We start from the raw sequence: 26,089 nt of genomic DNA, 5'->3' as shown, positions 1-26,089 counted from the left end.
GTCGCACAGAGCTCATGCATATGCTGGACGACCTGGCAGCAGACCTGTGCCACCAGTGGTTTGCCTCTTGACTTACACCCTCTATATTTACATTCCTGAAGCAAACCTCCCTGGGTGTTGTTGACTTTGCTAGATGTAGCGAAGGAGTCTTTCTTTACTACTTCAAGAATTCTGTGACCATCCATTTTAGTTTTCTTCTGTGGTTGTTGATATCTTCTGGACGTAAGGAGCTCACCAGTTCTTTTTAAGAATGTACCGGATTGTTCATTTGGCCACTTCTAAAGTTTATCTTTCTAATAAGTGGACGGTGGGGGGAGAGGTTGCATTGAAATATTCATATTGTTACTAATGTAACAGGCCATATTGGCAGATGAAATCGCTTATTAGTCAATCATCCATTATGTCCACAGCCTGTAAAAAGTGCAAGAACTATGTTAAGAGGTAATATTTCAAACAATGGATTTGTTGAAATCCTCTGAAGTAAAGCTGAAAGTCTACTCTTCAGTTACATCTTTATGGCTTTGTTTCATATCCATTGTACTGGTGTACACAGGTGAAGTAGTGATAAATTGTCACTGTTTAAAGGGCACCTGTCATCATGCTGCCCAAACCACCGGTAGCATAACCAGATACTGACTGCTCTACTTCAGTCAGTTGCCACATGTCAGAGGAAACATACTTTGAAAAGCCGGCCAGGGACCATGTGTCTCAGCTAACTAGTCTGAGGCATGTCCCCGGTGGCTTCTCCATGACCTGGATCAGTTGACCAACATGTCCCTTCCTATTAGTCACAATGATAAGGGTGGGGAGAAGCCAGTGGCAAGTTGCCTCAGACTAGACATTTTAGGCATTGTCCCAGGCTGGCTTTTCCAAGTATTGTTGCTCCTTGTAGTTTTAAAGTTATTTGCTTTACTAGTGATCATGTAATAGGTTTGTTTAGTAGATCCGCTTATGCTTCCTAGTGTCTGCATTTTGCTGTTCTTGCTCATGTGCTGTAACAGTAATATTGCCCACATGACGCAGAACTAAGAATTTGTAGGAAGGCAGCATCACGTGTAGAATAATCCACTCACAATTGCGAGGGATCACATGGAAACATAGACATTTATTCTTATCAGTATTTCTATTTATATTCTATTAGATAACCATAACAAATTCACTTTGTGGCACTATCCCTTTAAATTGGTGTGATTTATTTTTAACAAAACTTAAAGGGTTATTCCCATCTCCAAGATCCTATTCCAATATGTCATAGCTGTAATATTAGCAAATACCTCCAGTTAGAAAAGTAGTATAGTTCTCCTGATATATCCATGTCTGTTGTCTCATGTGCAGGCATTTTAGCCTTAACCATTGATACCTAAGCTATGTCCATACTAGAAAAAGGATTTTTCTTAAGAAATTTCTTAAGAAAATTTCTTGAGAGTGAAGGATTAGCGCACCTGCGTTAAAAAACGCACCAAAAACGCACCTGCGTTTTTACCGCGATTTGGTGTGTTTTTTGATGCGTTTTCGGTGCGTTTTTACCGCTGGTTGCTCCCTGCGTTATTGTGCCATTATCTATGGTAACTAACGCAGTTAGCTGCAGAAAAGAAGTGACATGCTCATTCTTTTTCTTAAGAAAATTCTTTCAGTAGATTTTCGAAAAAAAAAACCGCAGTGTGCGCACAGCTAATTTTTTTTGCCATAGGTTTGGCTGGGGAATGTCTGCAGAAAGGTAACAAGAATTTCTCAAATTTCTGCAGCAAAAACGCACCAAAAACGCAGGTAAAAAATGCAGTGTGTGAACATAGCCTAAGACCACGAGCACCTAAGTACCTGTCACTATTTGAGTGGTCATAACCATGCATACCGAAGCTGCAATGCCCTGCACATGATGTAAGAGACATGTCTATATCAGGAGAACTATACTACATTTCTGATTGGAGGTATTTGCTAATATTATTATTACTCCTACTACAGATTGGGATAGGATCTTGGTAATAACCCTTTATCGGGGAAATGCAAGCTTAAGAGTCCTTTGAAGTTTCACCTCCAGTTATAGACTGTTAAACCCCGTCAAGGGGAGCCTGTCACTAGATTAAGATCAATACATATAACCTCGCATCACCAATAAGGTGCTCAGGAGAAATTAATAAACAATAAGTAGACAAAGTACTCCGGCACTCACAAATGTCCCAGTAAGAAAACCAACAAGAAAAAAATTGTGTTCAATTTTTGTTTTTATTCTGTGTGATAATTATGACAAAGTCCGAAAAACAAGTCTGACGTTTCGGCCCCTGGCCTTTATCAAAAGCCGGACTATCAGATGGACCAACAGAGAAGACCTCATTTCCTGGGACTGATTTCTCCCTTCAGCTGTCACATGCTGCTTTACTAATAGGATTCTTGTTACCCAATTCCCTGTACATAACGGATTTATAATAAGACATTTTCCATTACTATTGCTATGTGATGATTACTTATCCAGACATCTTGGGCACCAGTACCCATTGAACATTAAGGCATTAGAATCCCCGGCTCCTCCCCGTTGGATTAAAACATATACCTTCACTGACCTATTGCAGGCTCGACTGATACTCTTGTGAACCAATCCCCATTTCTTACCTTCTCTGTTGGTCCATCTGATAGTCCGACTTATGATAAAGGCCAGGGGCCGAAACATCAGACTTGTTTTTCGGACTTTGTCATAATTATCACACAGAATAAAAACAAAAATTGAACACAATTTTTATCTTGTGGGTTTTCTTACTGGGACATTTGTGAGTGCCGGAGTACTTTGTCTACTTATTGTCACTAGATTAATGCTGCCTAAACCATGCCTTAATTGCAGCAAGGTATGTCTTTCTCTGAAATGTTGCAGAGAAAACAGTTAAGCGATCTGGCTGGGTACCGAAGCCAGAGATTAGACTAAGGGTACTTTGCACACTACAACATCGCAGGTGCGAAATCGAAAGTGACGCACATCCGGTGTCGCTGTCGACATCGGAGTATGTGAATAGTTTTTACTACGATTAACGAGCGCAAAAGCGTCGAAATCATATGATCGGTGTAGCGTCGGTCTTCCTGCGGCAGCACACATCGCTCTGTGAGAAACCGCAGGAGCGAGGAACATCGCCTTACCTGCGTTCCGGCTCCAATGAGGAAGGACAGAGGTGGGCGGGATGTTTGTCCCGCTAATCCCCCCCCCTCTTCTTCTATTGGCCGCCTGCCGTGTGACGTCGCTGTGACACCGCACGACCCGCCCCCTTAGGAAGGAGGCGGTTCGCCGGCCAGAGCGACGTCGCAGGGCAGGTGAGTGCATGTGAAGCTGACGTAGCGATAATGTTCGCTACGGCAGCTATCACAAGATATCGCAGCTGCGACGGGGGGCGGGGACTATCGCGCTCTGCATCACTACCATCGGCTTGCGATGTCGTAGTGTGCAAAGTACCCCTAAGTCCGACGTGGAACTTGCTGGTTTTTCCTGCATCGCTTAAGATTGTCATGTCTTGTTCTACAGTAGAGTCTTATCAATCACGTGGAATGGGAAGAAAGGGAGTCTAGGACTAGTCTCGTCTCACCTTGTGGTATTCAGTCTACGTTTTTTATCATACAGCCATGCTCTCTCTGATTCATGCTTTCCATGGTTTGGGCGGCATGAATCAACTGACAAGTTCCTTTTCATAGTGCAGCTTACAAAACCGTAATATCCTTATGAAATTGCCCTCTACTTAGCAGTGATCATAAAATATTAGATTAGTGGGTTGGAAGTCACCAAACGCTTTTAAAGTTACAAAGCCGTTTTTTTCCTGAAAAAAATGTAGGAAAAAGAAAAGGATTTGAACTGCAATGTTTTTTCATGTGTATAAATCTATACATACAGAAAATATCTGTATTATCAATGGCTGTAGAACAGTGAGTACACACTAATGAGGCTCTGTAGTGCTCCACAGCGCCTTTGCTAGGTTTAAAAAGTTCTGCAATACAATCATTTACTTGGCTGTTAGAAATGAAAATGACAGCATGAATCCATCTGGAAAATAAGGCTGCTTTCACACCTCCGGTTTTTCCTCTGCGGCACAATCCGGCACTTTGCAGGAAAAACGCAACCGTTTTTTTTGCTGCCGGTTGCGGTTTTCCTGCATAGACTTTAATTAGTGCCACATTGTGCCGCATGGGCTTGCGTTCCGTCCGTTTTTTGCCGCATGCGGCAGATTTAGCCGATGCGGCGGCCGGATGGAACGTTGCCTGGCACGTTTTTTTGTGTGGCAAAAAAAACGCATCGCGCCGCGTCCAGCCAATGCGGCGCATTTTTCAATGCATGTCTATGGACGCCGGATGCGGCGCGATGCGGCAAAAACCGCATCCGGCCGCCACATGCGGTTTTTGCCACTGCGCATGCTCAGTAGCATGCCGCAAGCAGCAAAAACCGGACGGGCCACATTTAAAAAACTTATTCAAAGGATGCGGCTTTTTCGCTGCATCCGTCATATCGGTTTTAGAGCCGGACTGGCCGGCTCTGCACCTACCGGATGTGTGAAAACAGCCTAAGGAAACTCTCTTCAGACAGGCTTTCACTTGCAGCCTTGTAATGAAATGCAGAGTAAGCCCGATAGAAATCCCTCTGTCTAAATAATGTCTTTGCCCTCTGACAGTGCACAGTTGCATTCAGGTCCTGGAAAGTTTATCAGTTTATGGATTCCAATGATATCAGACTATTAAATTGACCCTATGCCACTAGAAAGACGCTCAATTCTTATTAGGTCCTAATTGGCAATGCAGAACAGCATTTTTCTAATGGACTACGTCTGCTCTACATCACCTTAAGGGGAGTCACAGGCGCTTTGTGAACCATTGGCCAAAAAGTTCAGTGCATCGTACTACCTACTTGCTGTCTTCTCATCTTCTTACTTGATTGACAGCTCTGGCTTCATAGATCCTGAGGAGGACAGAGATAGATGGAAAGATGCACTGAACTGTTTGATCCAAGGGTGTACTGACCTTAGCTAAGTTTGAACAGTCATTTTGTGCTGACCGTGTCCCTTTAACATTACCAAGGTTTCTCCTTATCAAGTGCTGTAATTAAGAATAATATTAAAGCATGCAGTGTCAACACTTACGGCTGTAGGAAATCCCCATTATATTAGTGTATTATTCCAAAATGAATCCATAACCAGTGCTAGGTACTAAATATTTGTGAATATTATAAGCTTTGCTTGATATTTAGCCTACAATATTGTACTCTGCAATTTCAGTATCAAATTATGTTTCGTGTAGCATTTTATGCTCAAACGGGGATCAAATAATAAACATTTGGGTGTGACTAAGAATATCCCCCATTATTTGGTTTGATCTAGTCACTGTAGAGCTGATTTTTGCTATCCTTGCTTATGATCTAGTGGGTAATGTGTGCTCACTGGTGACGATGGTTGGATTAACACCTATACTGACCTCCGCTGCGAGCACCATTCCAGCAGCACTGGTTCTCCCAGGGCTTGTGTGACATAATAGCTGTGGCCAATCAGCGGCCACTTTACTGTCATCTCCTTCGGACAAATCCAACCTCTGGAGAAAGTCAGAGAGCAGCCCCTGCGCTCAATTCCTCTGGATGTCTGGTTAGTCTGAACGATGGGGGCATGAAGTAGCTGCTGAGTGACCTCAGGGGTCCTGTGACGTTATGAACCAATGCCAACACTGCTGGAGCCGCCCACACCGGAGGTGAGGAGTATCTGTGTTAACCCCTATGCGCCCCCCGAGTAAAATATTATTGGACTATTAGACAACACCCGTACTGTGGGCACCCCTATTAATGTTTTTAGATACTAGCTAGTAAATTAAGAACCCTGAAGTTTTAGGGTTTTGTTTTTTTGTCAATATCAACTCCGCTATTTCCGTAATTTCTAGTGCAGTGAAGGTTTTTGAGCCCTGGGACCAATAGAATGCTCTTCACTTTACAGGGTTATAGGGAACCTATTATCAGATTCATGCTGCCCGAACTATGGCCAGCATGACTTCGACAATTTGGGGGCAATTCATAAAGGCTGTCAGAGTACATGTGAGTCTTAATAAGCGCTTGCTGGAGTACACTGACCTGATTGATACCCAGCGTGCACGGTCGCTAGATTAGCCACATAGCTGTTCAGGACCGGCAAGTAAACAGTACAAGTCACAATATTATTGCACAGCTTCCAAGGTGCCTAATAAATATTTCAGCTTAAGGTGTTTGCGCCAGATTTCTGGTATAAGCATATTAAGGAATCCGCTCCTATGACTGTGTCCCATTTGACTAGTCCGAGGTGAGGGGCCTTCTTTAGTAAGAAATTTTACAGAGTTGCTTATTGTCATGTGTGCTATTGATTTATTAAATAAAAATCAGAATGATGGTTACCCTTTAAAACTTCAGTTTATTCACATTCTTGGTAAGACCATCAAAATAAAAGTACTCTACATGTTTCACACCGTTCTTTAAATATAGCACCAATGGAGGTTTAGGTCTGCACTTGGTTGTGGTCCACAACTTCTATCCACATTGAGTCTTTGGTGCCCCAGTGAATATAAATACCTAGTGGCATATCTTTACATAGAAACAGTAAGCTTAAAGGGAATTCGTCACCAGGATTTTTTTTTTTTTACCTGAGAACAGCATGATGTAGAAGTAGAGTCCCTGATTCCAGTGATGTCATTCACTTTACTGGTTTCTGCAATTGTGATAAAATCACTTTCATCTGCTGCAGATCTACCACTTCCCTGAGAGTGAGCGCTTTATAACCCCGCCCACATCACTGATTGTCTGCTTTCTGCCCATGCGCAGTGTATATAGAAAGCAGCCAATCAAGTGTTGGGGGCGGGGTTGGACTTCATGGGAAGGTTTACTAGTCCTCAGTCCTATTTTCCTGCTGTTTCAAACAGTAATGTTATCAAAACTACAGCAAGCAACACACTAAATGACACATCGCTGGAATCGGGGTCTCTGCTCCTATATTGGCAGTGGCAAAAACGTAGTGACAGATCAAAGACTGTCTGGCTCCTGAAACCCCAGTGATCAAGTTTTATCTCTGGGGAACTCTTGTAGCAATGGTTTGATTCTTCTCCAACCCCGTCATGAGGAATTCATCATTAGTAGTGTTGAGCAGATCTGGACCGGCAAAATCCGGATCCGCACAGTTTGATCGGCAGATCTGAGTCCGACCCGGACGCGGGATTCCGGGTGCACGATCCGGAATTTTTTTTTTTCTCTTCTCTTCTCTCTCTTTCTTCTCTCTCTTTATTCTCTTCGCTCTCTCTTCTCTCTCTTTTCTTCTCTCTTCTCTCTTCTCTCTCTTCTCTCTTCTCTCCTCTCTCTCTTCTCTCCTCTCTTCTCTCTCTGCTCTCCTCTCTTCTCTCTACTCTCCTCTCTTCTCTCTTCTCTCTTCTCTTTCTTCTCTTCGCTCTCTTCTCTTCGCTCTCTTCGCTCTCTTCTCTCTTCTCTCTCTTCTCTCTTCGCTCTCTTCTCTCTCTTCTCCTCTCTTCTCTCTCTTCTCTCTCCTCTCTCTTCTCTCTTTTCTCTCTTCTCTTCTCTCTTCTCTCTCTTCTCTCTCCTCTTCTCTTCTCTCTTCTCTCTCCTCTCTCTTCTCTTCTCTCTTCTCTCTCCTCTCTCTTCTCTTCTCTCTTCTCTCTCCTCTCCTCTCTTCTCTTCTCTCTCTCTTCACTTCTCTCTCCTCTTCTCTTCTCTCTCTCTCTCCCCGGATTCCGCTTCCCATTGCCATTTATGACCCCGGATTTCGTATCGGATCCGGACTTCTTTGTCAACCCGCCGCTGATCCGCCGGACCCGGATTATTCACAGACCACTCAACTCTATTACAAGATGCCCATTGACATGAATTGGTCCTCTGTGTAATGCATGAACATACTGGATTCTGTTTGTAGTACTTCTGTCCTAGTGGTACAAGCTGTGTCCTGTGCACAGTATTGACGATTGCTGGCCTACACGCTTGTGCACATGGGCGCTTTTTCGCATGGACTGAATAAAATTGTAGTATGCGTTATTCTCATCCATTTTATGGACAGAATATTGCATGTATTGACCGGCAACTCCCGCATCCATCTACGATGTGGATGAGCACACGACCCAGTCACATTCATGATTTACAGATGTCACTGGCCAATAATGACAACTTCACCTTAAGGTAGCCGTGCCTGACTCCGCAGTGCCCAATGAGATACAACTGATCACAAGGCCTCTTATCTGCAGGACTCCTTACAATCCGCCCCTTTATTAGTATTGTTTCCGTATCAATTTGCGGTAATAGTTATTTCTAGCTTTTTATCCTTTTCTATTTCACGATCACTGATATTTAGGTCCTACTGTGTTGTAGATTCATGTGGGGGTTTTTTTGTGTTTGTTTTTTTTACCTAAGTGGATGTGTAACTTTCTCTGTTTCCATTTTTTTTTCTTTTTTACATGTCATCTAGTGAGAAACTCAAATTTCTTGTGTTTGTACTTCAGTTTACTATGTAATTTACACATTAGACTGTTGTATCCATATTAAGCTGTGTAATAACATAAGTAAAACGACTGCTATAATGCTTTTCTGTCCCTTTAGATGGAAGAGGATAAGGGTTCAGTCAGCTCAGCATTTGACTTTGCTGAAAACAAGCGCAGAGAGTCGGACAATAGGCAATTGCTAGCTGATGCATCAATCCAGCATTGAGCAGACTAGGTAGTACTCAATCTGCACTGTGATCTCTAGTCACCCGTGGTCCCTTGTGTGACATGCACTTAATTCAGTGCTGGCATGTATTTGTCATGGTAGAAACACTGTGTTCCAGCCACATTTAGTCATTTTAGAGAACATTACCTCCATATTTGTGAATTCATTCATTGGTGGACTTGTGCTCCCTAACCACATTGTGTGCTTTAACATCTAGACAGCATGTCGGACTAACAGTTTTCTGTGTAATACTGAAATGTATTGTATACGGTTTGTTAGTAATTTTTGGAGGTTTTTTTCATTTGGATTATTTTGAGATTTTCACACATTTTCTAAAGTTTTTTTTAAAAATGTTACTGACTCCACAACCTTTACAGTATCATTAGTGTTTCTTAAATCGTTAAATAAAATCCTTAGGGTGCGTGCCCACGATCAGTGTTCGCAGCATTTTGGATGTAGCATGTTTTCGCTGCATCCAAAACGCTCCATTGTACAGTACAAGCACAGTGGATGGATTTCTAGAAATCCCGTGCCCACTGTGCTTGTTTTTTCCGCAGCAAACATTGACCTGCGGATCATCTTTCCAAGCTGCAGTATGTCAATTGTTTGCTGCGGAATCGCATGCGTCCTCCGTAGGGAGAACACAAACAAAAGACCACTGAACCCTGATTGTGGGCACAGGCAGCTGCGGTCTCCTGTGCTCTCCTGCGGAGGTAACTCGCGGCCCTGCAAGTCAGGACCCGGTGTGTCCAGGACGCAGTGAGTCCTGATCGTGGGCACATGGCCTTATTCTGGAACTCCTGTCTACATCATGCACAGACGTGTGTGCGGTTCCCTGCTAAGACGTTATTGTGGATCCATTTATGTAGCATGTGTATATATAGAGCATAGATTGTAGGCTCATCCTTTATAAAGCCACAATTGCTGGCATCATTTTTATTCCCTTGGAACATTACTTCAGCACAATCTCTTTACAAAAGAAGGTGGCATTAAAACTTGCTGTCCAGATTAAAGTTAGCTAACAGTTCATGGAATTAGATATGACCTTAGTTAGGTCATCAGTATGTTATTGGTGGTCTTACACCCGACACCTCCACTGATTAGCCGATAACTGCTTTTAATGGTCGGGTGTAAGCCGTGTACAGAGCTAAACAACACAGATCCGTACATTGTTTACCACTCGCTCGTGAGTACTGCACCTAATTTCCTAATGCAAGTATTTGGGAGATAAAGTACATTTTTTGGCAATGGCCACTAAACACCGTTTGCAACTTTGGTGCTCCACTCTGTGCATTACTCATTTTGGGCCATTGCTGGAGCCGATGCCAATCTTATATCTCCCATGGATACATCATCAATCTGTGAGTTCTGGACAACTCCAAGATAGAAAAGTAATTTGATAGCAGGTTTTTGCTATGCAGTCTGTCAGCACCATGAGGTAGGGACAGAGACCCTGATTCCAGCCATGTATCACTTAGTATACTGGATGCAGCAGTTATGAGAGTCCGTTTTTTTCTGCTGCAGATCTAGCAGAGCACAGTTGTTGAGTTGTGTATAACTCCACCCACACCACAGATTTCTGTGTACATTGTATAGTGACAGAGCTGCTAATCAGTGGTGGGGAGTGGTTGGACTAGGATGCACATGCCAAGTTGTCCTGAAGTGCTTAGTCTCCTACTGATAAAATACTGATTGTATTGATAAAGCAAAACACAGCCCAGTAAGTGACACATTGCTGGAATCAGGGTCTCTGCTCCTACATTATGCTGCTCTCAGTTTACATTCAAAAACCTGGTAAGACATTCCTTTAATAAATTGGCCATATACAAAAGACTCCTATGGACAACAGCTATCTCCCCTGCCCACATTACGAATACTTTCCCAGCTGAGCTTAAGAAAAGGTAAGATAAAAGAATAAAATGATTAGATGTTTAACATTTACAATGCCCAAATCATTCTTCCCCCAACACAGTCTGTCACGGAAGAGTCGGTCACAACTAAAGGTACCGTCACACTAAGCGACGCTCCAGCGATCCCACCAGCAACCTGACCTGGCAGGGATCGCTGGAGCGTTGCTACACGGGTTGCTGGTGAGCTGTCAAACAGGCAGATCTCACCAGCAACCAGTGACCAGCCCCCAGCCAGCAGCGAAGCGTGGAAGCGCTGCTGCGCTTGGTAACTAAGGTAAATATCGGGTAACCAACCTGATATTTACCTTGGTTACAAGCGCACAGGGAGAGCCAGAGTACATATCGGGTTAATCACCCAATGTGTAGTCCAGCTACTATGTAGGGAGCAGGGAGCCGGCACTGACAGCGTGAGAGCCGCGGACGCTGGTAATGAAGGTAAATATCGGGTAACCAAGGAAAGGGCTTCTTGGTTACCCGATATTTACATTGGTTACCAGAGTCCGCAGAAGCCGTCTCCAGCTGTCTGCACGTTCAGTTGTTGCTCTGTCGCTGTCACACACAGCGATGTGTGCTTCACAGCGGGACAGCAACAACTAAAAAATGGTCCAGGACATTCAGCAACAACCAACGACCTCACAGCAGGGGCCAGGTTGTTGCTGGATGTCACACACAGCAACATCGCTAGCAACATCGCTGTTACATTACAAAAGTCGTGCCTCAGCAGCGATGTTGCTAGCGATGTTGCTTAGTGAGACGTGGCCTTTATACATGTCACATGATCAGCCTGTCCCATCAAATAATCAGTTTTGGCTTCCTTTATTCCTTGTCTGGTACCCCCAAAAAGTCACTAGTTGTACCAATCTGCATAGGGTCACATTGACCCCATGGTACCAAACAAGGGGTAATGTGGATGGGGACTCTTACAAGCACATTAATATATAAAGTGTAAAGAAACAACCATAAAATGGAAATTGTGTTTACAATCTGTAGAAGGGCTGTTCATCTCTAAACACGTTCCCACTAACGGTTCAGGGATTTTTATTTATTTTTTTAATACACCTATCTAGCCATGTGAAGTGATTTTGCCTTGACTGAGCCATGAATATTCCCAGATTGCTCAGAGTTGATTTTGATGTCTTCCTAGTGTTGTTGCTGCTGTGGAAAGAATGATCTCTGGCTGGAATTGGTTCAGTTTCTGTAGGAGCATCACCTATACGTGTACTGTGTGCCTACTATCATCCGCACACACCGTACACCCCAGGTCACGCATGGTGCTGCTCGGTTACTGCCTGTTTTATACCTAGAAGAATGGCTTACGGCCATCAGGAGCGTACTTTATACTAAATGGTCCCTTCCATCTTCTACAATGAGTCCCGCCGTTGACTTGCTGTGGATTTTCTTTGCTGTTTGTCCTGAATTTCCAAAAAAAGAGGCTATCTAATTGTTTAAGGAGCCTTGTCTAGTGAATGACCCGCGCCTGACAGCATGGCTGCCGGTGCTGTAATAGTATGCTTGTTTGTTTTAGTTTTTTTTTACCTTTTTGTGTGCTATTTGCTCTATGGAAAATGTGTTTAAAAGTCTATTTCCCTTTGTAGGTACTTACGCCATTATTTTTGACTATGACTTAATGTGATTGTAAGATGTGTATTTTGTGAAGCTTTTATTTCCCTTTCAGACATGATTTCTTATATGTTTCTCTAGCTGATGCCAGTAGAAGTGCACTTGTAATGGCCCACTGCTGTCACATTTCTATCTCCTCCTCAGCTTACTGAGACAGGATCAGGTATCAACTGCTTGGACTCAATGTGCTGCTACACAGGCGGGGAGACGGCGTGCGTGTCTTTTAGAAGACTGCTGGACCGAGAGATGGGGCGATGCACTGCGCCACGGGTCACCAGGTGTGGAACCTCTCTAAATAGCCTTTGCTGCCAACGCTTCTCCTATAAACTGGAAACTGATGAACCTGCAGCTTTAGATGACTGAGGGAAATCTCTCTTGGGGGTTTAATGAGAAATTCAATGCTCATAGTATTGATAGCAAGGTGGAGCGACATGGGTTGGTGAACTGTTCTTACTCTTCTTTCATTTCTGATGTCTTCTGTCCCATTGTTATATCTGAGACATCTGTGCTGTGTGTCTTTCCATTGTCTGACCTTGTCTTTCTGTTTTGCTGGCACCTTGGCATATTTCTGTAATGGGCAACATCTCTGTGACTCCTGGGATTCTCAATTGAACATTCGTGGCTTTGGCTCTTGATACACAAAAAGATTTATTTCTTCTATCAATATGAAAAGCTCTTGATTTGGTTCAAAAAGCGCAAAATACATAGAATAATGTCCGAACGGCAAATGTAAAGACATATTATGAAGTCTTTTGTGTACCTTCTTGGTGTATAGTCCATATCTTATTCCCTGCTTAAATATGATGTTTGTGATTCAAGAAAATAATGTTGGTTAGATCTGTTACGGTAAGTGATATTCACACTATAAGTTACTGCGGGGTTATACCATAGTTAATTTAGTCAGTGTTTACCTACTGTACACAACATATCTGTCCCAGGGATGATATCCAAAGGTGTCAGCGTAGGGTTATGTTCACACGGCTTACAATGGGATGCATTTTAAAACGGCACATTTCTGAAGCAGACTGTTGGGTTTCTGTCCCATATACGCAGCATAGCCACACAAGAATTGGCCCTATTGACATTCAATAGATAATTCCTTGCATTTCTGACTTAACTAACGTAAATGTGTCTGAAAAACGGGGGAAAAAATCTGCAATTTGGACTTCCAATGGAAACTCTTCAAAGGCCTATGGACTGGATGCGTAGGATATGGATTTTACATGCTCAATCAATGCTGTGTGAACATAGCCTAATGCTGCCCAGAAATTTCTAGAGTTACATTATTCAGATGGGGAACACGTTAGTAGTGGTCTTATTGACCTCAGCATCCAATCAGGCTATGCTTTAAAGTTGAACCCCGATTGGTTGTTAATAGCATGAAAGCCATTTTTAGCCTGAGTTAAAGGGAATTTGTCACTAGGTTTTTGCTCCTCCATTTGAGAGCAGCATAATGTAGAGACAGAGACCCTGATTCCAGTGATGTCACTTACTGGGCTGCTTGCTGTCATTTTCATGATATCTGTTTTCTAGCATCATTTGAATGTAGAGCAGGGTTCTAACGAGCTCATGCATCTGCTGGAATACCTGGCAGCACGCCAAGTAGTCCTCTAATGATAATCCCCTGCTAATTAAACAGTGATTTTATAAAAACTACACTGCGCAGCCCAGTAAGTGACACATCACTGCAATCAGGGTCTCTTTTCCTTCATCACGCTGCTCTCAGATTAGGTGGCAAAAACCTGGTGACAGTCCCTTTAGTTGGTGACAGCAGTTTTAAGTTTCTATGTTCAGCCCGTGTGTAGAGGTCAGGTTTACTGTCAATTCTGTCTGTCGATGTATGTTTCCAATGAGCAATATGCAAATGTATTTTTTTTGTTTGTTTTATATTTAGATCATTACATGTTATAAAATGCATATTTTTATTTTCCATGACTATATGTGTAGCTCAACATCAGCAAGAGGAAATATTTATATAAACATGTTAAAAACAAATTGTAATTTTTTTAGTATTCTTATCTTATATCTCCATTTTCATAAATAAATTCATCTTTACAAAGTCGCAAATGCTGTTTTGTTTGGCCAAATGGAAAAGCGGTTTCCGGTGGTTTGTGAACATTTGCTTGCAACATTTCAGTCTTTCACTTCTGGCTTCTAATTCTCTGATTTCTCATGAGGTCTTACACTTCTTTATGGTTCCCACAGAGCTGTTATTCTGAGCCTATTTACCTTTTCTGGTGATGTCACTGCAGATTTGACTCGATTATTTGCTGCAAGCGTCCCATTGGTACATGGTACACGTAAATCTAATACACAGAATGGAGGCTGTATAGATCCATACAAACCTATGCTGAAAACTAACTGCAAGTCCAGAATGAATATTCGTCCCTGCTCCACTTTCTGTATAAAACGTGCCTTCACCAGACCGGCGTAGTATAACTACTCTGTGGATTCTGTAGCGTTACATTGAAATGGATCATCAAAACTGGAAACTATTTTCTGTGTAGTGTCTTACTACTACAGTCCAGGGTCCACCTGTCTAAAATATCAGAGCAATGAATGTCAATTATCTGCATGGCTTTCACAGACACAGATTTCACTGGAAATATTCTTTTACAGAATCAATTATCTAGGGCGCTCATTGATTTAAGGTGTAATACTCTTTCCTATAGGCTGAAACATACATGCAGTCTGGAATAGATTTTTGAGCCAATGCTGAAAGCGGGTCCAGCAGGAAGGAGGAGTAGATGTCCATCCTTCATACATTGTTTGCCATTCTCATTATTAGGGTATGTGCACACAATCGAGACCTTCTGTATCCTGGACGCAGTGTGTCCTCTCCTGCAGGGCCGTGAGTGCTCTCCGCTAAGAGAGGGTCCAGCAGGAAGGAGGAGTAGATGTCCATCCTTCATACATTGTTTGCCATTCTCATTATTAGGGTATGTGCACACAATCGAGACCTTCTGTATCCTGGACGCAGTGTGTCCTCTCCTGCAGGGCCGTGAGTGCTCTCCGCTAAGAGTGGGTCCAGCAGGAAGGAGGAGTAGATGTCCATCCTTCATACATTGTTTGCCATTCTCATTATTAGGGTATGTGCACACAATCGAGACCTTCTGTATCCTGGACGCAGTGTGTCCTCTCCTGCAGGGCCGTGAGTGCTCTCCGCTAAGAGTGGGTCCAGCAGGAAGGAGGAGTAGATGTCCATCCTTCATACATTGGTTGCCATTCTCATTATAAGGGTATGTGCACACGATCAGGACCCTCTGTGTCCTGGACGCAGTGTGTCCTCTCCTGCAGGGCCGTTAGTGCTCTTCGCAGGAGATCAAGCTGCTTGTGCCCACGATCAGGGTTACAGGCCGCTGCAGTCTATCTTCTGTTCCCCCTCAGAGAACACTTGCGGCTCCACAGCAAACAATTGGCATGCTTGCGGCTCCGGAGGCCGCACCACGTCATTTTACTCTGCGGGCAGTGCACTCACATTGGACATGGGATTTCTATAAATCCCATCCACTGTGATTGTACTGTACATTGTACATGCTGCGTCCAAAACGCTGTGAACCCGGATTGTGGGCACGAATCCTAACTATTGGCTCCAAACTGCTTGTGTGTTTTTAGCCACGTGAATGCTTGCTTTTGCAGAATTGGTGTTGGGAAGCTTTTGACTATAATGATGTGGTTCAAGAAATTTATACAAATTTTTTCCTGTATCATGTTGAACAATATCTTTTATTTGCATACTACATAATAAGGTTCAATCTAGTCTAAAACCATGCTTATACTGGAGCAGCCGACGCATCTTTCACCCACAAATGATCTGTTATATAGTATGCAACACTTGGGTAACTTTCTCTCTGGTTGCATGGATGCCACCCTGTTTTTAAAGGACAATTGTAGTGCTTTATAAATGGTCCACTCCTAGAAAATTAGGTGAATTAGCTGGTTACCTGAATATGTTTTTGTAAGTCCAGAAACTGAAACATGAAAGAGAACATCTTACCAACCCTTTTCCTTAGTAGAAGGATTACACTTCAGCTATTCAACAGCTCTGGCTTATGATTTTATCATGACACCTGCACTATACGAAACTGGGTAAGATTTTGCCGATTCATTCCTTTGAAAGCGCTAGGTGGCAGGAAAACTTAGAAAATGGCTTGCACTGATTCTTTGAAAAGAGCCTGTCACTTAGCATAAATGTTTATTTTGTTCACCTATTCTAAAGGCCACTGGCAGTTTTCTTTTTTTTTGTTCCTGCGCCTCTGGACACCCTCTTCCTTCTTTGCCAATTTATTTGATGATGACATCACCCTCGTTAGCAAGATGAGAATTATGTACAGGACAGAAAAAGGATGATAAAGCAGGAAAAAAAATGTAGTGTAAGTGACAGGTCCTCTTTAAATTCAGGATGAGCCTGTTTTCCACCCTGGCTTACAATGCATGTATTTTCTCATTTTAAGTGCCTGCATTAAGTTTTTGTGACTCCAAAAGAATAGTGTGCCTCTGGGAACAGATCCTACACCTCTAAGTGGACTTTTTACATGCATTACAGTTGTCCTTTATTGTTCCATTTGGTTACCAGTGCATTTGAACACTTGACATTACCAGTTTCTTGTATTATAGCATTTTAGATGATTCCACTGACCTTTTCCTTAGGTATAACAAGGAGGCATACTCATGACTTTTATAGCCTAATGTGTTCAACCCCTTATAGCTCCACTCTGAATGCCAAAATATATGGAAATCTGTTTTGTCTAATGAATAGAAGTGACGTGGTACATTGCAGAACTGGACCACTATCAAAAATTCAGAAGGTCTGTATCGCCTTAAAGGGGTCGTCCCGTGAACAAAGCACATTTTAATCAAAAGATCCTAAATAAAAATACGCTCCACATTTGGAGGTGTTTAAAAATAAAGTAACTGTGCTGAGATCTTATATTTATTTTACATATATATATATATATATATATATATATATATATATATATAGTGCTGTGCAAATTGATTGGGACAAAGCATTTAAGTAAAATTGTAAGTTGGTTACCAGTCAGTGATTCAAACCTGTTTTAACTGCTTTGAACAGGTGTGAGTGTACAATCTTGAGTAACAAAATGTGGTTTGACTGGTTTTAGTCACAAAATAACAGCTAGCTGCCCCCTCAGCTTCAGTTGCGAGCTTGTTTCTGTGACGAGTGGTTTAGTGTAGTTTTTCTCTGTGTGATTTGTGCCTATAAAAATGGATGTTACTCCACGGAAGAGGTCTAGAATTATTACTCTTAATGAACATACAAGTCTGACTCTAAGATACCGTTTGTATTGGAAAATCTACCGTTTCAAGAATAACTCGCACACATAATGAAACTGGATCGTTTTCTCCAAAACAAAAAGGGAAATGTGGAAGAAAAAGGAAAACGACACCAAGAACTGATAAAACATTTATCAGAAATAGTAAAATGAATGCAAGAAAAACAAGTAAAGACCTCCAAAGAGACTTATTTGCTGCAGGTATTGATATTAGCGATTCGACTGTACGGAGCAAGCTTCTGTAAGTTGGTCGGAGGGCAACAAGGCCAGTAAAGAAACAACTTCTGACATCTCCAATGAAGGCAACACAACTCGCATGGGCAAAAAAGTATAAATCTTGGACAACTAGCCAGTGGAAAAAGGTAATTTTCAGTGATGAAACCCATCTTTTTGTTCAAGGGTACAGAGCAAGTGTTGTTAGAAGAAGCAAAAATGAACCATTGCGAGCTGATCAAATTCAACAAACTAACACACCCTCAAAAACAGATGTTTTGGGGCTTTTTTACAGCTGATGGTACAGGGAGCTTATTTCCTGTTGATGGTATGATGAATTCATCCAAATACATAGACATTTTAAAACGTTTTATTGTGCCATTCATGCGTAAATTTGAAGGGACATTCCAACAAGATTTGGCTCCATACCACAATTCCAAGTGTGTGAAGAAGTTCCTGGAAGAAAATAAAGTAAAAGTGCTGGACTGGCCTGGCAATTCACCAGACTTAAACTGGGGTCACACTAAACGACAGCGACAACGACGTCGCTGTTACGTCACCATTTTCTGTGACGTAGCAGCGACCTTGTAAGTCGCTGTTATGATCGCTGCTTAGCTGTCAAACACAGCGACGCAACAGCGATCATAACATCGCTACATGTGCAGAGAGCAGGGAGCCGCGCACACTGAGCGCTGGCTCCCTGCTCTCCTAGCTACAGTACACATCGGGTTAATTACACGATGTGTACAGCCGCGCACACTGCTTAGCGCTGGCTCCCTACTCTCCTAGCTACCGTACACATCGGGTTAATTACACGATGTGTACTGCAGCTACATGTGCAGAGACCAGGAGCCGGCACTGGCAGCGTGAGAGCGGCGGAGGCTGGTAACGAAGGTAAATATCGGGTAACCACCTTGGTTACCCGATGTTTACCTTGGTTACAGCTTACCACAGCTGCCAGATGCCGGCTCCTGCTCCCTGCTTGCTTCATTTCGTCGCTCTCTCGCTGTCACACACAGCGATATGTGCGTCACAGCGGGAGAGCGACGACCAAAAAATGAAGCTGGACATTCAGCAACGAGCGGTGACCTCACAGCAGGGGCCACCTCGTTGCTGGATGTCACACACAGCGACAGCGATGGGACGTCGCCGCAACGTCACAGAAAATGGTGACGTAGCAGCGACGTGTGTGACACCACCTTTAAATCCTATAGAAAATTTGTGGAGCATTGTGAAGAGACGTCTTGGCAAAATGGACTGTACAACCAAAGAACACATGATAAACCGTGCCATACAATTGTGGTTCCTTGATGAAGAACTGAAGAATTTATGCAACAACTTGGTAGAATCATTGCCAAAACACATTGAAAATCTCATATTTGCCAAAGGGAGGACATATTTCTTACTGAAATTGGCATGTAACAGTGCATTATAACATTTTATTATTAAATATTCAAAAATGTGTCTTTTTGCTTTGTCCCAATTACTTTGCACAGCAGTGTGTGTATATGTGTATATATATATATATATGTATATATATATATGTATATATATATAATATGCGTCGCTGCTATGTACCGTGTAATGGCTGTTTGGGACCGTGCAGGGACATATTTCGACCCCACATGTCTTGTCCAGGGGAGAACGCAAAAGCATATATAGTCAGGACAGGATAGAATTCGAAGTTACTGTTTTCTCTGAAGTAAAAAATTTTCCTGCCTTTTTAAAAACTTTTTACCTTACAGAAAGAATCAGCTGCTATCCCATGCAGTTCTGTCTATTTTATGCTTTACTTTGTCCCCTAGTCAGGAGCTGTGGTGTGTGCCAACCATGTTCCGGTGCACATTTATCGCTGCATAGAAACCTGTGTTTTTCAACACATTCAATTGTGGAACTTATTATTATTATTATTCCAAGATTAATTTATTAAAATGTACTTTGTTTATGGGACAACCCTTTTAAGAACTTAGAACCTTGACCAGCTTTGTAAATTCTGTGCCTTTTCAGCAGTTTTCTGGTGTTGACTGCCATTTAGAACGTTCACCATTCTGATAATCATAACTATTAGCTGTCATGATTAGTCATTACTAATGGCCTAGCTGAGCTCCATTACTGTAGTGGTACAGATTACAGCGCTCAGTCTGATGCAATGATTATATAGACCTAGCTCTCTACAGACAGAAAGCTGTGGACAACAATACAGGCTAAAATGCAAAAGCAATACTAGACGAATATTATATGCAGCTATACTGTCATGGCCGAAAGTGTGGGCACCCTTGAAATTGTTCCAGAAAATTAAGTATTTCTCCCCAAAAAATTCTTGCAATTACATGTTTTGCTGTGTACATGTTTATTTCCTGTGTGTGTACTGGAACAACCTGAAAAAAATAACAGGAAAATAAGGGCAAACTGGACATTATTTCAAACAAAACTCGAAAAATGGACCTGACAAAATTGTTGGCACCTTCAACTTAAAATTTGGTTGCACACACTTTGGAATAAATAACTGCAATCAGTTACTTCCTATAAATGTCAACAAGTTTCTTACACCTCCCACCTTGAATTTTGGACCAATCATCTTTTGTAGACTGCTCCAGGTCTCTCATATTTGAAGGTTGCTTCTCCCAAAACAATTTTAAGATCTCTTACAGGTGTTTAATGGGATTTAGATCTGGACACATTTCTGGCCACTTTGGAACTCTCCAGCGCTTTTGTTTCCATCCATTTCTTGGTGTTTCTTGATGTACGATTGGGGTCATTATCCTGGTGGAAGACCCATGACCTAGGACGCAAACCCAGCTTTCAGACACTGGGCACTTCATTGTGACACAAAACCTTTGGTAATCTTCAGATTTCATGATACCTTGTACACAAGTCATTGCATCTAGTGCTAGAGGCAGCAAGACCTCTTTGAACCTCTGTCATATTTGACTGTTCTTTTCTTTGTAGGCCTCAATTATTTTTTGGTAAACAGTAGAATGAAGTGCTACAACAAAAAGCTTTGTCTCGTCTGCCCACAAGACTTTCCAGTAGAATTTTGGTTTAAATACATTTTGGCAAGCTTCAGTCTAGCTTTTTTATGTCTCTGTCAGCAGTGGGGACCTCCTGGGTCTCCTGCCACAACATTTAATTTATTTCAAATGTCGATAGGTTGTTCCGACACTGATGCACCCTAAGCCTGACAGACAGCTTATATTTCTTTTGAACTTGACTGCTTATCTACCACCCGGACTATCCTGCATTGCGACCTTTCATCAGTTTTTCTCGGCCATCGACATCCAGGGAAATTACCTACAGTGCCATGGGCTGTAAACTTATGTTGCGCACCTTGGTCAAAGGAACATTAAGATCTCTGGAAATGGACTTGTAACCTTGAGATTGTTTATATTTTTCAACAATTTTGGTTCTCAAGTCCTCAGACAGTTCTCTTCACACAGAGCAAAGATTGTCAACTTCTCACTTAATCTGATTTCAGGTGTGATTTTCATATTAGGCTAGTTTCACACTTTTTTTAAATGGCATCCGTTGCATTGCGTTGTGTGATGGATGCAACGGATGTGTTGCATATAGTGGCGCAACGGATGCTGCAAAACAATGGAATCCATGTTTTTTTGGCTTTTTTTTTTTTTTTTACCGGCGGCAGACTATTGTGAACGATCAGCTGATCGCTCCCAGTAGCCGGCCGCCGGGTGATCAACTGATCGCTCCCAGTAGCCGGCCGCCGGGTGATCAACTGATCGCTCCCAGTAGCCGGCCGCCGGGTGATCACCTGATCGCTCCCAGTAGCCGGCCGTCGGGTGATCAGCTGATCGCTCCCAGCGCCGGGTGATCAGCTGATCGCTCCCAGCGCCGGGTGATCAGCTGATCGCTCCCAGCGCCGGGTGATCAGCTGATCGCTCCCAGTACGGGGGCGGTAAACTGATCGCTCCCAGCACGGGAGGGTAAACTGATCGCTCCCTCCGCCGGGTGATCAGCTGATCGCTCCCTGCGCCGGGTGATCAGCTGATCGCTCCCTGCGCCGGGTGATCAGCTGATCGCTCCCTGCGCCGGGTGATCAGCTGATCGCTCCCTGCGCCGGGTGATCAGCTGATCGCTCCCTGCGCCGGGTGATCAGCTGATCGCTCCCTGCGCCGGGTGATCAGCTGATCGCTCCCTGCGCCGGGTGATCAGCTGATCGCTCCCTGCGCCGGGTGATCAGCTGATCGCTCCCTGCGCCGGGTGATCAGCTGATCGCTCCCAGTGCCGGGTGATCAGCTGATCGCTCGGCCGCCGAGAATGGGGGCGGAGTGCGGAGTGGGTGGGGCCATGGCGCTGAGGATAGGTGAGTGTGTGTGTGTGTGTATATGTGTATATATATATAGATATATATATATATAGATATATATATATATATATATATATATATATATAGATATATATATAGATATATATATACATATACATACGGAGTGGAGTGCGGGAGGGGGCGGAGCCAAGCGGGGAAGTGTCGGGCTCCCTGCACATGTGGCCAGGGTAAATATCGGGTAAAGCACTTTCCTTGGTTACCCGATATTTACCTTGGTTACGGGTGCAGGGAGCCAGAGAGAGCATGCGCAGTGAAATCCTAAGGATTCCGCTGCTCAAAAAACGTTACATGCTGCGTTCCTCCCGCTGGGCGGAAGCAACGGAGCGTCGCCCAGCGGAAGCAACGCAGGTCCTTTTGGCACAATCAGTCATCCATACAAGTCTATGGGAAACGGATTCCGCTGTTTTCCAAAAGGGCGGATTGTGACGGAAGGAAAACAACGCAAGTGTGAAAGTACCCTAAGCCACACTTGTTACTTACAATAGGTGAGTTTGAACGAGCATCACATGCTTGAAACAAAGTTATTTATCAACAATTTTGAAAAGGTGCCAGCAATTTTGTCCTCCCCAATTTTGGGGTTTTGTGTAAAATGAAGTCCAGTTCTCCTTTTTTCTCTGTGTTTTTTTTTTTTTTTATATATATACAATACACATTCGTGAAATAAACATAAATATAACAAAACGTGTAATTGCAATAATTTTCTGGAAGAAATACCTAATTTTTTGGAAGAATTTTAAGAGTACCAACACTTTCAGCTGTGACTGTACATGTACAGAGTTACTAAAATTTTTATTTATGTAGAAAGTTATGCTTATATTTAGAAAATGTTGAATATTTTAAAGTTTTTTACAATTTACTACCAACTGCTTAAAAATGTGTGTACATTCACTGCAATGAATGCATTGATTTATGGTTCCTTATAAATTAGAAGAATAACGCTATCATGGTAAAAAATGTTTCCAGCACTTAATTTCAAGAGTCCTTCTCCAATGAAGACGACAAAGACATTTTTTTATTCACAGGTTTCTAGATTGCCCATTTGTTTCTTTTTGTTGCTTTAGATCTTGGAGTGAAATGGACCCCTACTATTCAAATGACAGAAGCATCTTGACACTTTCGGCCGTGGATTCGACTACATGCTAAAGAGCAGATCTTATTGGTACAAATCTTGCCAGTCCTGTAAATAACCGCCTTATATTTATTACATCTGAAATATGAGCTAATATGAAATAACACATACCTCTATTACATGGAATACCATTAGTGCTTGTGTAAACTTGCACTGGTTATCTGACCTTACAATAGGGGGTTCCATTGATGTATCTTTTGCACTTTGATGAAGAACGAGGACAGCCATATATTGCTTATTTCATACATTAAACAATATATACGGTACATGCCATCATGTTTCCATCTGACAGTGATCAAAAAGACTACTTTTTGTGTTCTATTTCTACGTGGTGAGCTATCATATTTATGTGCAATATGTGTGGACGTGCTGTATGCAGGCATATTTATTGATCTGAGGTTTTTTTTTTTTATAAAGCCAAATGTACTGTTATTGCATAACCAAAAATTCATTAAGGTAGATATATAGTGCCACTATGTTTGCTGATAAATTCTTTACTGTAAACAACACACAAGGGAAATAAGTTTTCTCTCAATTTATTTTACAGATTGGCTCACTATGTAATTGGGATAGTTTCACATGGCCCTCATGAAGCTAATTTTAGTGCTGATATTACACCTGCAGTACCTATATCTCCTGTGGGTAGTCTATATCTAGAACCCTGTTGTGGTCCAAATTTGGTTTAGTTGAACCACAGTTTGCCTAAAAGTTTCAGCTGTAAAGACCTGAAATGTGGCTTTATTACATTTGTATGAAGGCCCCTAATGTACTCGCAATGTGGACAGGACCCTGTTTTGTTCTCTTCTTAAATGTTACATTTAACGACTGTCTGTTGTGTAATTTGGACAGTTCTTTTCACAAATTCATTAAGCAGTGTTTCTCCTGGCATCATAACACTGACCATGTACTAAGTAGACATGCAAAGAAATCTTCATATAATTATGTGATACTTAAAATCAAATAATACAATGAATCCGGCATTGTCATTTTGTCCTTGACTTTGTGTTACACTGTAACAAAGCAGATACAGTCGGTATGGAAAGTATTCACACCCCTTTAAATTTTTCCCTCTGTTTCATTGCAGCCATTTGGTAAACTCAAAAAAGTTCATTTTTTTTATCATTAATGTACACTTTAAACACCATCTTAACAGAAATGTAGACATTTTTGCAAATTTAATAAACAAGAAAAACTGAAATATTACATGGTCATAAGTATTCAGACCCTTTGCTCAGTATCGAGTAGAAGCAGCCTTTTGAGCTAGTACAGCCATGAGTCATCTTGGGAATGAGGCAACAAGTTTTTCATACCTGGATTTGAGGATCCTCTTCCATTCTTCCTTGCAGATCCTCTCCATTTCCGTAAGATTGGATGGTGAACGTTGGTGGACAGCCATTTTCAGGTCTCTCCAGAGATGCTCAAATGGGGTTAGGCCAGGGCTTTTTCTGGGCCAGTCAAGAATGGTCAGAGTTGTTCTGAAGCCACTCCTTTGTTATTTTATCAGTGTGCTTAGGATTATTGTCTTGTTGGAAGGTGAACCTTCGGCCAAGTCTGAGGTCCAGAGCACACTGGAAGAGGTTTTCTTCCAGGATATCTCTGTACTTGGCCGCATTCATCTTTCCTTCAATTGCAACCAGTCTTCCTGTCCCTGCAGCTGAAAAACACCCCGATAGTATGATGAGCAGCAGTGCCTGGTTTTCTCCACACACACACCGCTTAGTATTATCACCAAAAAGTTCTTTCTTTGTCTCATCAAACCAGAAAATCTTATTTATCATAGTCTGAGAGTCCTTCATGTGTGGTGTTTTTTTGTTTGTTTTTTTTTGCAAACTCCATGCAGGCTTTCATATGTCTTGCACTGAGAAGAGGCTTCCGTCAGGCCACTCTGCCATAAAGGCCTGACTGGTGGAGGGCTGCAGTGATAGTTGACTTTGTGCAACTTTCCCCCATCTCCTTACTCCATCTCTGGAGCTCAGCCACAGTGATCTTGGGGTTCTTCTTTACTTCTCTCACCAAGGCTCTTCTCCCACTATTGCTCAATTTGGCTGGACGGCCAGGTCTAGGAAGAGTTCTGGTGGTCTCAAACTTCTTCCATTTAAGGATTATGGAGGCCACTGTGCTCTTAGGAACCTTGAGTACTGCAGAAATTCTTTTGTAACCTTGGCCAGATCTGTGCCTTGCCACAATTCGGTCTCTGAGCCTCCTTGGGAAGTTCCTTTGACCTCATTATTCTTATTTGGTCTGACATGTACTGTGAGCTGTGAGGTCTTATATAGACAGGTGTGTGCCTTTCCAAATCAAGTCCTATCAGTTTAATTAAACACAGCTGGACACCAATGAAGGAGTAGAACCATCTTAAGGAGGATCACAAGGAAATGGACAGCATGTGACTTAAATATGAATGTCTGAATACTTATGACTATGTGATATTTCAGTTTTTCTTGTTTAATAAATTTGCACAAATCTCTACATTTCTGGGGGGGGGGGGGTTCTGTCAAGATGGGATGCAGAGTGTACATTAATAATAAAAAAAAATAATTCAAAGTTTCTTTTTTTTATATATATATATATATATATATATATATATATATATCAAATGGCTGCAATGAAACAGAGTGAAAAATTTAAAGGGGTCTGAATACTTTCTGTACCCACTGTATTTCCCATTGTAGTCAGACTTAAGGGGAATCTGTCAGGTGATTTTCTAATAAAAAACTAATGGTATTCTGAAATAGGGCTTGGGCAGACCTTTCAAGATCAATAACTATTATTGCTCTAACTTATCCTGTTATCTTGCTGTAAGCCCCAGTGTGTTCAGGGTCACAGGCCAGCTAGTCAAGCATATGTAAATCTAACTGATTCTGAGTATTTACTGCTCCCCATGCCCACCTCTCCCATGCT

At 42.3% G+C, this 26,089-nt stretch overlaps 1 protein-coding gene across 7 annotated transcripts in view; it reads left to right on the top strand.

Moving 5' to 3' along the window:
* The window catches only part of ATP11B (ATPase phospholipid transporting 11B (putative)), a 269,426-nt gene extending 243,537 nt beyond the window's left edge, over positions 1–25,889 (top strand). For 3 of the 7 annotated variants that reach the window (XM_075340573.1, XM_075340576.1, XM_075340572.1), the window contains 2 exons: positions 12,349–12,482; positions 23,121–25,889. In XM_075340573.1, the coding sequence (XP_075196688.1) occupies positions 12,349–12,482; positions 23,121–23,170 (184 nt within the window). In that variant the 3' untranslated portion in view covers positions 23,171–25,889. Of the gene's footprint in view, positions 1–8,566; positions 8,684–12,348; positions 14,260–23,120 lie in introns of those variants that run through there. The other 4 variants (XM_075340578.1, XM_075340577.1, XM_075340574.1 and 1 more) reach the window with 3 other exon arrangements.
* The last annotated feature ends 200 nt before the right edge of the window (positions 25,890–26,089 follow it).

This window comes from Anomaloglossus baeobatrachus, chromosome 3 (assembly GCF_048569485.1).
Source record: "Anomaloglossus baeobatrachus isolate aAnoBae1 chromosome 3, aAnoBae1.hap1, whole genome shotgun sequence".
NCBI lineage: Eukaryota > Metazoa > Chordata > Amphibia > Anura > Aromobatidae > Anomaloglossus > Anomaloglossus baeobatrachus.
This window is presented reverse-complemented; position numbering and strand designations above follow the sequence as displayed.